This window comes from Acinonyx jubatus, chromosome E2 (genome assembly GCF_027475565.1).
Source record: "Acinonyx jubatus isolate Ajub_Pintada_27869175 chromosome E2, VMU_Ajub_asm_v1.0, whole genome shotgun sequence".
In the NCBI taxonomy this organism is placed as follows: domain Eukaryota; kingdom Metazoa; phylum Chordata; class Mammalia; order Carnivora; family Felidae; genus Acinonyx; species Acinonyx jubatus.
In genome coordinates, this window is record NC_069396.1 from 33,855,599 (window position 1) to 33,868,274 (window position 12,676).

The window sequence follows — 12,676 nt, forward strand, 5'->3', positions numbered from 1 at the left end:
TAGCAGCCTGCGGTCCGTTTCATTCATTATTAAGTTTTAAATCCACCTGATGCGAAACTTGAGCCTCGGAACTCACTCCCTGCTTGGGCTGGCTCGGTCCGACCCCCACCGAGTCTTGAGGCTCAGGGAACTTCACTGGCTCTGTTTACGGTGTCCTGTGTGCCTTTGTTTTTCCAGAAACAGCCAGCCCCTTGTTTCTTGAGTTTTCCTTTGAGGCTGGACAGGGCCAGTGGAGGCCGGGGAGGGTGGGTCATCTGTGCAACGATGGCCTCCCATACCTGCCAAGGTGGGTTGAAGGGCCCACTGGACTCTGAGCTCTGGGGCCATCTGGGCCCTGGCCCATCCCCTAATCACCCCACATCAGGCCATCTCCCAGGGCCCTGGGAACAGAGCACACACACCCCCACCTTGGGATGGTTTGTGCTGGGAACCCCGCAGATCCTTCTCAAGTACGCTTTGCTTACTCCTGCTTGTGCTGCCGGGTCTGATGCCACGTGCCCGTGACTTGGGCCTCATAGTCTGTCTGCTCCCTGAAGCGGCAGACCCAGCTCCCTCCCCAAATGTGGTGAAGCAGCATTCAATAAGGTGCATTTTATTTTCTTGCAAGGTTTTGCCTGTGCCCCTAAGGATAAGTGGAATTTCCCACCAGGACTAGGGGCTGGAGGGGGAGTCAATCCCCACGTCTTGATCAGGTGAGGACTTGCCTCCTTTTGGCCTACGGGACTGATGGATTGTGAGGTCATTTCTGGTGACTTCCTCCAGGCTGCATCCCCGTGGCCCATCAGGGAAGTGCCTGGGACCTCACCTCCCGTGGGGGGGTATGGCGTCCAACGAGGCCCAGGCAGGTGTTGCTGAGGAGAAAGGCATGTCCGCTCCGTATCCTGCCGCCCCCACCCTGCCACTCCCCTGCAGACCGACGGCCCTCGCGTCCACTTGCTTCCGGCCCCCCAGACTCCCTCCCCTGACTCTCCTGCAGCCGTTGGCCAGCTGCACAGCCTCAGCCCGCGAGCTGTCGAGAAGCTGGCTCTGTCCTTGTTTCTCGGCGGCCCTGGGAATTGCCTCTAATCTCCTTTCCGCCTTCCCCCCGCAGATGGTGACGACGACCCACAACTCTCCTGGGTGGCCTCGTCTCCCTCCAGCAAGGATGTTGCGTCACCCACGCAGATGATCGGAGATGGGTGTGACCTTGGCTTGGGCGAGGAGGAAGGGGGCACAGGCCTGCCGTACCCTTGCCAGTTCTGCGACAAGTCCTTCATCCGCCTGAGCTACTTGAAGAGGCACGAGCAGATCCACAGCGACAAGCTGCCGTTCAAGTGCACCTACTGCAGCCGCCTCTTCAAGCACAAGAGGAGCCGCGACCGGCACATCAAGCTGCACACGGGCGACAAGAAGTACCACTGTCACGAGTGCGAGGCGGCCTTCTCCCGCAGCGACCACCTCAAGATCCACCTGAAGACCCACAGCTCCAGCAAGCCCTTCAAGTGCACCGTGTGCAAGCGTGGCTTCTCCTCCACCAGCTCGCTGCAGAGCCACATGCAGGCGCACAAGAAGAACAAGGAGCACCTGGCCAAGTCGGAGAAGGAGGCCAAGAAGGACGACTTCATGTGCGACTACTGCGAGGACACCTTCAGCCAGACCGAGGAGCTGGAGAAGCACGTGCTCACCCGCCACCCCCAGCTCTCCGAGAAGGCCGACCTGCAGTGCATCCACTGCCCCGAGGTCTTCGTCGACGAGAACGCGCTGCTCGCCCACATCCACCAAGCCCACGCCAACCAGAAACACAAGTGCCCCATGTGCCCCGAGCAGTTCTCCTCGGTGGAGGGCGTCTACTGCCACCTGGACAGCCACCGGCAGCCCGACTCCAGCAACCACAGCGTCAGCCCCGACCCCGTGCTGGGCAGCGTGGCCTCCATGAGTAGCGCCACGCCAGACTCCAGCGCCTCCGTGGAGCGCGGCTCCACCCCGGACTCCACCCTGAAGCCACTGAGGGGCCAGAAGAAGATGCGGGATGATGGGCAGGGCTGGTCCAAGGTGGTTTACAGCTGCCCCTACTGCTCCAAGCGGGACTTTAACAGCCTGGCCGTGCTGGAGATCCACCTGAAGACCATCCACGCGGACAAGCCCCAGCAGAGCCACACGTGCCAGATCTGCCTGGACTCCATGCCCACCCTGTACAACCTCAACGAGCACGTCCGCAAGCTGCACAAGAACCACGCCTACCCCGTGATGCAGTTTGGCAACCTCTCCGCCTTCCACTGCAACTATTGCCCCGAGATGTTCGCCGACATCAACAGCCTGCAGGAGCACATCCGCGTCTCCCACTGCGGCCCCAACGTCAACCCGCCTGATGGCAATAACGCCTTCTTCTGCAACCAGTGCTCCATGGGCTTCCTTACCGAGTCCTCCCTCACGGAGCACATCCAGCAGGCCCACTGCGGTGTCGGCAGCACCAAGCTGGAGTCCCCGGTCGTGCAGCCCGCGCAGTCCTTCATGGAGGTCTACTCCTGTCCCTACTGCACGAACTCGCCCATCTTCGGCTCTATCCTGAAGCTCACCAAGCACATCAAGGAGAACCACAAGAACATCCCACTCGCCCACAGCAAGAAGTCCAAGGCGGAGCAGAGCCCGGTCTCGTCTGACGTGGAGGTGTCTTCCCCGAAGCGGCAGCGGCTCTCGGCCAGCGCCAACTCCATCTCCAACGGCGAGTATCCCTGCAATCAGTGCGACCTCAAGTTCTCCAACTTCGAGAGCTTCCAGACCCACCTGAAGCTGCACCTGGAGCTGTTGCTGCGGAAGCAGGCGTGCCCACAGTGCAAAGAGGACTTTGACTCCCAGGAGTCCCTCCTGCAGCACCTGACGGTGCACTACATGACCACGTCGACCCACTACGTGTGCGAGAGCTGCGACAAGCAGTTCTCCTCTGTGGACGACCTGCAGAAACACCTGCTGGACATGCACACGTTCGTGCTGTACCACTGCACCCTGTGCCAGGAGGTCTTCGACTCCAAGGTGTCCATCCAGGTGCACCTGGCGGTGAAGCACAGCAACGAGAAGAAGATGTACCGCTGCACGGCCTGCAACTGGGACTTCCGCAAGGAGGCCGACCTGCAGGTGCACGTCAAACACAGCCACCTGGGCAACCCAGCCAAGGCGCACAAGTGCATCTTCTGCGGGGAGACCTTCAGCACCGAGGTGGAGCTGCAGTGCCACATCACCACGCACAGCAAGAAATACAACTGCAAGTTCTGCAGCAAGGCCTTCCACGCCATCATCCTGCTGGAGAAGCACCTGCGGGAGAAGCACTGTGTGTTCGACGCCGCCACCGAGAACGGCACGGCCAACGGGGTGCCCCCCGCTGCCGGCAAGAAGGCCGAGCCGGCCGACCTGCAGGGCATGCTGCTGAAGAACCCCGAGGCGCCCAACAGTCACGAGGCCAGCGAGGACGATGTGGATGCGTCGGAGCCCATGTACGGCTGCGACATCTGCGGGGCGGCCTACACCATGGAGGTGCTGCTGCAGAACCACCGGCTGCGGGACCACAACATCCGGCCCGGGGAGGACGACGGCTCGCGCAAGAAGGCTGAGTTCATCAAGGGCAGCCACAAGTGCAACGTGTGCTCGCGGACTTTCTTCTCGGAGAACGGGCTCCGGGAGCACCTGCAGACGCACCGGGGCCCCGCCAAGCACTACATGTGCCCCATCTGCGGTGAGCGCTTCCCCTCCCTGCTGACGCTCACCGAGCACAAGGTGACCCACAGCAAGAGCCTGGACACGGGCACCTGTCGCATCTGCAAGATGCCACTGCAGAGCGAGGAGGAGTTTATCGAGCACTGTCAGATGCACCCCGACCTGCGCAACTCGCTCACGGGCTTCCGCTGCGTGGTGTGCATGCAGACGGTCACCTCCACGCTGGAGCTCAAGATCCACGGCACCTTCCACATGCAGAAGCTGGCGGGCAGCTCGGCTGCGTCCTCCCCCAACGGCCAGGGGCTGCAGAAGCTCTACAAGTGTGCCCTGTGCCTCAAGGAGTTCCGCAGCAAGCAGGACCTGGTGAAGCTTGACGTCAACGGGCTCCCCTACGGCCTCTGTGCCGGCTGCATGGCCCGTAGTGCCAACGGACAGGTGGGCGGCCTGGCCCCGCCTGAGCCCGCCGACCGGCCCTGCGCCGGCCTCCGCTGTCCCGAGTGCAGCGTCAAGTTCGAGAGTGCCGAGGACCTGGAGAGCCACATGCAGGTGGACCACCGTGACCTCACGCCAGAGACCAGTGGGCCCCGGAAAGGCGCCCAGACGTCGCCAGTGCCCCGGGTAAGAGGCTGTCCCTGCTCCTGGGGGCTCCCCCTGAGCTCTGTACCTCCTGGTGGCGTTCCCTTTAGCAGCCCAGACAAGCAGCGCTCTCGTGCAGCCGCCGGGTATGTCCGCTCTGCGGGAGACTCCGGGGTGATCCCCAGGGTTGCCATTTCCCTTCCAGCTGTGTGACGTGGCAGACGTTGTTTATCTCTCCGGGCCTCGTTTGTCAAGTGCTCATCTGTAAAAGGGGAATGACAATTGCCTGGACTTCATGGGATCGCTTTCAGGGACCCGTGGTGTCATATGGGTAAAGGGCCCGACGCACCGGCTGACACACAGCGAACGCTCCATAAATGGTGGCTGTCGTCTTTCATACAGATCTGAGGTGGACGCATTCACTTGTTTGTTGAGTCTCCTTGGGCAAGTCCCTTTGCTCTCTGGGCTTCAGGTTCAGGATTCTTTTCGGTAATCGGTAGAGATAATATCCGCATACAGGGCTCAGGACCTGCACTTAGTTAGGGCCTGATCATGCAGCCTGTAATCACCGACTGATAGGTTATCATCAACAGCACATCTTTATAGTTAGTGCAGGTGCTGGTGCATGGAAGAGCCTAGGAATGGATTCAGTTGCTGTTCTCATTAATGACTGATTGATGGATTGATTCCTCCATTCATTTGTTCATCAGATTTGCCCTGAGCACCCATTATGTGCCTGGCAGTCAAGGAGAGTCAGAAACGGACCCTACCTTGGGGGCTTCCCGACTAGGGGAGGCCACAGGCCCATAACTAGTAGGTTTCAGGGAGGCAGGGGAAGTTCAGGCTCTGGGAGGGTCCAGGGTGGGTCTGGGTGCCATGGCCAAGGGCCACCTGATGGTGGGCCCGGGGCCTGCCTGGCTCTTGGGTGTCTGACAGTCAGGCCCGGGGTTCCCACTGAGTCTGTTGGCTGTTTCCAGACTGAGGAGGTGCCAAGCAGATCTCGGGAGTGTCTTTCCCTCGAGGGCCGGCTGCTGGCGCCATGGGCGGAAGGCGGAATTTGGGGAAGGGCCACGTGCTGCGCGTGCTTGCTGGAAGACAGGGGTGTAGCTGAGGGTGGTTCACTGTGGGATCAGAGCTGGGATCAGAACTGGCTCCTGGGACTCTGGGATTTTGAGGGTGAGGAGAGGGAAGGGGGGCTGGAGGAGGGTAGAAGGAGAATCTGCAGTGGAAGGGACACATTTGAGGCCCACTGGCCCACTCTCCACTGAGGTCCAACAGGCCAACGGCCTGTCCACGTTCCCCCTGGCTGGAGAAACACCTGAATGAGGGCAGAGCGGAGCGTTCTTCTGGGGGTCTGAGGCCTGTTCTCAAAGGCCTGTCTGGAGCAGAGAGCTCCCTTTTGGGCCCATAACACCTCACCCTCTCAAGGCCTTTTGACCGAACCAGGTGTCTGGAGAAGGGTCCCATAGGTCACCCCTGAGAGGTTCTGTGCACTGGCCCTGGTCCCCACTGCTCGGCTCTGCTCAGCCTCGGCTTGCTGGCCGGCCAGCGTGGGTGGGCCGGGAAGCCTTTGGGCCCTGGAATCAGACGGGCTGGGTTAAAATCTCCTTCTTCCAGGACCCCCCAGGGATTTGATCTCTCCAGGCCTCTGCCCTCTCCTGTCAAGCCAGAGAGTAGTAATAGCAGCAGCAACAGTATCTATCTCCAGAGCTGACATCACCTGGGAGGCACTGGGGGGCCATTCGGGGTTTTGTTGTTGTTGTTTTTGTTGTTGATTTATTTTGAGAGAGAAAGTGAGCAGGGGAGGTGCGGAGAGTGAGTGAGAGAGAATCCCAAACAGGCTCATGCTGTCAGCACAGAGCCTGACGCAAGGCTCAAACTCACGAACCGTGAGATCACGACCTGAGCCGAAACCAAGACTGACTGAGCCACTCAGGCGCCCCCCCCATTCTGGGTTTTTAAGGAGCATCTGCTCTGATTGTTCAGTACCTGCCCCTCTCCCGTTGTTAAACATCGTGACTATTTTCTGTGCGGACCTCCGTGTTTTGCCCTGAGGCCTAAGTGAGCAGAAGAAGTGCTGGGCACACAGTGAACATCACTTGGTATTTATCCCGTTTATAACCACAGCTCACACTTACGGGGGGATAAGGATGTGCTGAGCACTTTATGTCTATACTATGATACTGCCTTTACAGATGAAGAAATGGAGATACAGAACAGTTTGCCCTCAGGCCCCAGCTTTCAAGAGGCAGAGAAGGGATTTGAACCCAGGTAGTGTGGTGCCACAGGCGACCTCTTGACCCACATTCTGCCTATCGCCTCTGCAGCCCATCCTGGTTGCAGGCTGGGGTGGGCTCCAGGGTGGTCACCCCTCTCGTTCAGACCACGGGACAGTGTGGCGGGACTGGGGCCCTGTACACCCTCCTTCCACGTGCTCCCAGCCCCATCCCTGCCTTCCCACGCTGCCCACCACGGCGCTGGGGCTCCTGGCAGCCACAGGGCTGCTTCTAGAGTAGAAGCAGTCCTCCTCCTCCACAGTCTCTGCTCTGGATTCTGCGTCAGTACCACTTCATAAAGCCCCTACTGTGTGGGCCACGGCAACAACCTGGGAGCCTTGCTGTGACCTCTGTTTTGGCAAAGGCGGTATCCAGGCTCAGAAAGGTGGAACTGTATACTCAGGGATGCACAGCTGTGCATGGCAGCTCAGGGATTCACACCCGAGGGGCCTTGTTTTCTGGGAGCCCGACAGACCTTCCTCTCCCCATCCCAGGCCTTGTGAGAGAAGAGAGGAACAATCACATCTAGAGACCTGGGCAGATGGGCCGTTTGCAGAAAGGAGCTAGACAAAGCCCGGAACCTTCCCAGTGAAGGCCCAGCCTCTGGGGCCTTGCCCCCTGCCTGGGCACGCCTGGGGGCAGGGGCCCAGCTGTCTGTTCACCCACCCTCCCTCCCCCAGGACTCACGCATGTAAGAGCAGACTCTGGGGGCTATGCAAGGGCTTGGGGGCTGGCAGGCTGGGACCCTCGGGAGTGTATCCATAGCAACCAGTTCTCGGAGGACTGGGTTCCTGTGGGGCTGAGGCTGCTGTTGGCTGGAGCGTGAAGCATTGAGGTTCCCTCCCCCCGCCCCCTGCCCATGCTCTGCTTATGGGTAATAACAACATCACCCCAACTCTGGGCCACTGTGGGCAGACACCAGCCCTCCATTGACTCCCCAGGTTCTCACAGTGCCAGATGGGGCAGACTGGGTGCTCTCACACTGGTTAGAGGCCTTGGCCAGGCCGCACCAGCTCTCTGTCCCCTGGCCCAGGACTGTCGAATGTGTTCTGGGACACGGGGCTGAGAAAGGCTGCTCAGACGGGCTCCAGAGGCAGCCCTCCCTGGCATCAAACCCCAGTCCCCTTGCCCAGTAGTGCGGGGCTCTGGCCAAGTGGCTTGGCCTCTTCAAACTCCACTTTCTCCACCCTTAAAGTGGGGTTCACAGAGTGATTGTGAGTCTTCAGAATAAAGAGAGCCTGCACATAGTAGGTGCTCAGTAAATGTGAGCTGCTGTCATGATTGTGGAAATTCAGTAGCTACGGGCTGTCTTTCCTGTCTCTCCCTCGCTTCTCATCTCCTGTCTCTGCTGGTCTCAAGCGTGTTCTCTCTCCGCCCCGGGCTCCTCTCTGAGGTTGCTGGGGGCCACACAGGGGCAGGCAGCCCTGGCCACAGGCCCAGGAGAACCATGGGAGGGACCCTGGGGAAGGGGCTTATGGCAGAGCAGGTGCTTTGAATGCCAAGTTCTGTCTTTCTGTAATTATGTCTCCTGGTGGGGGCTGAAGCTCCAGAGGAGGAGGGGGTCTCTGGGGGACAGAGAAGGGGAGACAGCCCAAGAGGAGGCGTTGGGGTGAGGACGAGGTCTGGCCAAGGTTGTAGCGGGAGGGAGGCAGAGTAAGAGAGCCCTCACCTGCTTGTGCCTGAACTCATGTTCCACCAACATGGAGGACCAGATGGTGCTGGCCGGGTGCCTGCTGCCCTGGGCCTTGGGCACCCATGGCCTTGCACGCAAGGCCGGGAGGGCCGTCTTTTGGAGGAGGGGGCTCTCGGTATAATACACATGCTTAATGAATGTTGGTGCTGGTGAACCTATGTGTGTGGCAAGGCGTGGATGCACATATGGGCAGTTGGGGGTCTACACTTGTGTCCACAAGGGTGTGTATTGGAGGTGGGGTCTGTGCGTGTGCTTGTGTCACAGCTACTTGTGCAGCTGTGGGCACATTCGGGCATGATGGATCCAGTGAGAGCTGAAAGCCTTCATGTCCCAGGATGAATTTGGATACATCAACCTGTGTGAACGTGTGGTCCATGAGGATGCCTCCACTGCTCTGAGGGTGTTGCACCCGTGTGTCTGTGTTAGAGGGAGCAGATTGCCGTGTGTGTGGTGGGGGTTGGGGGTCTTGTGTGTTGACAGTGAGTTGCAACAAGGGAGTGTACGTGGGTCTGTTTGCATGTCTGTGTGTGTCCTCATGGGCGTGTCCATGCCTGTGCATGCAGTCTGTGTGTGTGTGTGTGTGTGTGTGTGTGTGTGTGTGCGCGTGTGTGTGTGCGCGCGCACCCAGGCTCTTGTGGTCAGCAATGTCACCTCCCTTGGGAATCCCCTGGAGCATTTTCCCCATCAGGAGGGGCCCTATTATTGGGCAGTCTTTTTCCTGCCACTGAGGGGTGGCCATGTGGTGGAGGAGTATTGGAGGTAACTTCTCATCCTGCCTAGCCCCTGGTGATTTATTTTCCAAGCACAGCAACCCACTTCATTCACCTGCTCCTAGGAGGAACAATCAAAATCACTTTGATCATGGATAGTCCTCTGCACTGGTCTGGACTGGCCATGGCTGTGGCCTCCACAGCCTTCCATCCAGCAGGCCTGCCCTGAGCGTCCTTGGTATGGAGCTTCCTGGGGTGTGCTTTGTTCTTGTATTGACTTCTTCCTTCTTCTTTCCCTTCCTATGTGATGGCAAGAGGGCAGGGGACACATGTGGGAAGGAATGAATGATTCTGACAATGGAAGACCCAAGATCATTGCTCTCCATGAGCACGGATGTGGAGTTGAGCTGAGATGGGGGCTTTGGGACTGTGTACCCCCAGAAGGCCTCAGCCCCCACAGTCTCTTCTGGTCTGAATTTCTCCTCTGTCTGTTGTGAGGCCAGAAACCCCAGCTCTGTCCGACCCCCCGCCTCACGCCCTACTTCTTGGGCATTTCCCTGCAGAATGCCTGCCTCTGGGCCACTGTTCTGAACCCCTAGGTTTTCTGAAACACTGGGGGAAAGGGCCCTGGTCTTATCAGAGTGGGTTCTGGAACCTGAGGGGGGACCCTGCCTCTGGAACCAAAGCTCCCAGCACCAGCTAGGACAGCTGTTTCCTCATTGATTCGTTCAACAAGCATTTGCTCAGCAGCAATAACAATTGTAATAAAAGTTAAGTCATTATTAGGCACTCCTTCTGGGCCAGGTCCTGTGCTGGGTAGTGAGGATCCAAGATACAGAAGGCATCTTTGGTTCTCTTTGCTCCTCCTGCCCTAGTAAAGTGCTTTGCAACATAATATTTGCAACTTGGCTCATTTGTTCAACAAATGCTTTCCATGTACTTAGTCTCTGCTGGCCGTGGGACCTCACAGGTGGACAAAGTGCATCCTGGCCCTCTGGGTGCTCACGATGCAGTGGGGGAGCAAACAAGTCAATTAGCCACGACGAATCCATGTGCTGATTAACTAGATGCTTTAAGCATAAGCTCGGGGGCCTGGGGAGCCCCTGAACTCATCCTGGGGTGGGAAGAGGAGGCCTCTCAGCAGAGGTGACATTTGAACAGAGTCCTCAGGATGGAAAGGGTACTCCGAGTGGAGGAGACAGCGTGGGCAAAGGCCTGGAGGTGGGACCAGGCCCTTGAGGGAAACTGCAGATGTGGTCAGAGCCACCCTGGGAACTGAGGCAGTTGAGCCCCCTGGTGGTTTATCCTGGCTGCATGTTTGAGGGTCTGGCCCGAGTGTTCCACCAAGAAATCCAAAGCCCTGCCCCCTTTTCCAGAGGTCAGGGGAGGTCCCTTCATCCCTGAGCTGCAGTGGTCTTCAAAAAGCTTGGATGTTTTGGATCCCAATACGACCCTGGCCCCTTCATAAAAACTCACAGCCACAGACTTTCCCCCACACAGGCAATACCACCCCTGTCCAGAGGGGGCTGTTTTCACAATCACCCACCCAGGCTTAGTTGTTGAGAAGATTCTTTGGAATGGGTCTTCAAGAAGCTCTGAAGCTTCTGATCATCTCCATTTTCCTCCTTCTACCTCCTAAAGGCAGCTGGTATTAGCTTCCTGTGTGTGGAAGCCAGCTGTAGGATCACCAGCAACCTTGTGTGCCTAGTGAGGAATTCTTCAGTTACTTGTAAGCACCAGGACTGGCAGGAACAGTATCCCCTGCTCGGCCACATGGCCCTTATCTCTTATGTAAAGAGGTAGAGTAGTTGGATGGGTGGAAAGATAGATGTATGGTTGGATTGGTAGATGGATGTAGGAGAAGACAGAAGGATGAGTAGACAGAGGATGGATAAATGGAGGGTGGATGAATGAATAAGTGGATGGGTAGGTGTGTATTACCTAGATGGCTGATAAGATAGCTAGATGGATTGATGGGTAGACGGATGGGTGTGTGTGTGTGTGTGTGTGTGTGTGTAGACAGTGAGCAGGTAGATGGATGGATGATGGGTGGATGGATGGATGGATGGATGGATTTGAGCATGCTCCTAGAAGGGCAGCCTCCTTCAACTTCTTTTCCATGGTTATACTGTGTGTTCTCACCTTGGGATGGTGACTCCCATCATGGCAATTTCCCCAGATGTAACAGAGGAGCACCTCCTTTGGAATGCAGCCTAGTCCCCTGCCCCAGGCTGGAGAGCTGGATTTGGAGGCAGGTGGGGAGAGAATGGCCAGAAGAAACCTGGGAGGGGACCAGAGCCATTCTGGCAAGTCTTGAATGAAGACCTCCAGGCACTTTTGCTTTCTGCTCTTTTCCACTTCCTGACTATCTAATTCCTTTCTTTTTGGCTTCCAAACAGAAAAAGACATACCAGTGCATCAAGTGCCAGATGACCTTTGAGAACGAGAGAGAGATCCAAATCCATGTTGCCAACCACATGATTGGTAAGAGAGCGTTTCCTCCCACCCATGCTGGGGCCACTCATCGGGCTTTGAAATTTGTGGTTCCAATCATCATTTCGCTGCTTTTAGGGCAAAAGATGGAGTCACTGCTGCCGTTTCCGAGACATTTCAAATGGGAGTAAAATGTAAGAGCTGGAGCTCTACTCACATTACAATCAAACTTTTGACAATCTCTTCCATTTCCCAGCATAAATTTCCCTCCATTTCTGAAACGAAGTGCTTTCCAGTTGTCAAGCACTCAGGGGCAATTATGCTTCAATTTTATATGTCATGACATTGAATAGATTTAACTGCTCACATTTCCCCACTAAACGTGGTGAATTCCTCAGGCACGTTGTCAAAACAGAATGCTTACAAAGGTATTTCACTACTTTCCCTATTCTTCTTCAAGTGGTTTTGGACTTTGGAAAATTCAGCCTTTCTGGAAGGGGAACTTTCAAAGTGCCTTCGTGTTGTTCCCTCTTGGTCCGAGGTGGGGAGGGGAAGTTGTGATTGTGAGGTCTTATGTGCCTTCCGTTGGATGGGTGTTGTCTTGCCGGCAGCCGGGGATGCCCTGCGTGTCAGAGGGAGCACGGCTGGATTTCTGGTGAGCGTGGAGCTGGCCCAGGGTGGGTGGAGGATTTGGCAGTGAGGGCTTCGGGAGCTTCTGGAATGCTGGTGCCCTGGGTCTTTGGTGGAAGTATGATCACCTTCTCCAAGACCCTTGCAGTCTGAGCAGTGAGGCTTCAAGCGTGTGTTGGGCATCCTGACCCTTCACTTCCTCTAACATTTTTTAATTGTAGTCTCGCGGACTGAGTACTGTTTTACAAAACTCTTAATTGCATGCATTCAAAAACACTCATTAACTGTGCTACTCAATGAATTCCCAGGAACCGAGCGCAACTGTGTAACCAACACCTAGCCGAGGAAGCCGACCATTTCCGCATCCCAGAAGTCCCCTCCTGGCCCCTCCAGCCCCTCCCCCCAGCAATGAAATGTCACCATCCTGATGTCGCTGGCATAAGGCTTTTTTTTTGCCCATTTTGCACTTTCTATAAATGAGAGCATACAGTCTCTGCTCTTTTGTGTTGGGTGCCTTTCCTTCATTCACGTTAGTGCCTGTGGTTGGACATCGCCCCTTCTCACTGGTGTATGATAGTCTGTTGTGTGAACACATCACCATTTATCTTGTCTGTTCTACTCTTTTTTTTCTTCTTTCTTTTCTTTTTGAGAGCGAACAAGAGCATGCGTGC

The 12,676-nt window shown here is 56.8% G+C and overlaps 1 protein-coding gene across 5 annotated transcripts in view; it reads left to right on the plus strand.

Annotated features, from left to right (window-relative positions):
• The window catches only part of ZNF423 (zinc finger protein 423), a 332,614-nt gene that overhangs the window by 191,798 nt on the left and 128,140 nt on the right, over nucleotides 1-12,676 (plus strand). For all 5 annotated transcript variants that reach the window (XR_008293729.1, XM_027044455.2, XM_027044456.2 and 2 more), the window contains 2 exons: nucleotides 1,091-4,305; nucleotides 11,342-11,426. Coding sequence is in view for 4 of the 5 variants with exons in the window: in XM_027044455.2 (XP_026900256.1) it covers nucleotides 1,091-4,305; nucleotides 11,342-11,426 (3,300 nt within the window). In the remaining variant the exon portion in view is untranslated. The remainder of the gene's footprint in view (nucleotides 1-1,090; nucleotides 4,306-11,341; nucleotides 11,427-12,676) is intronic.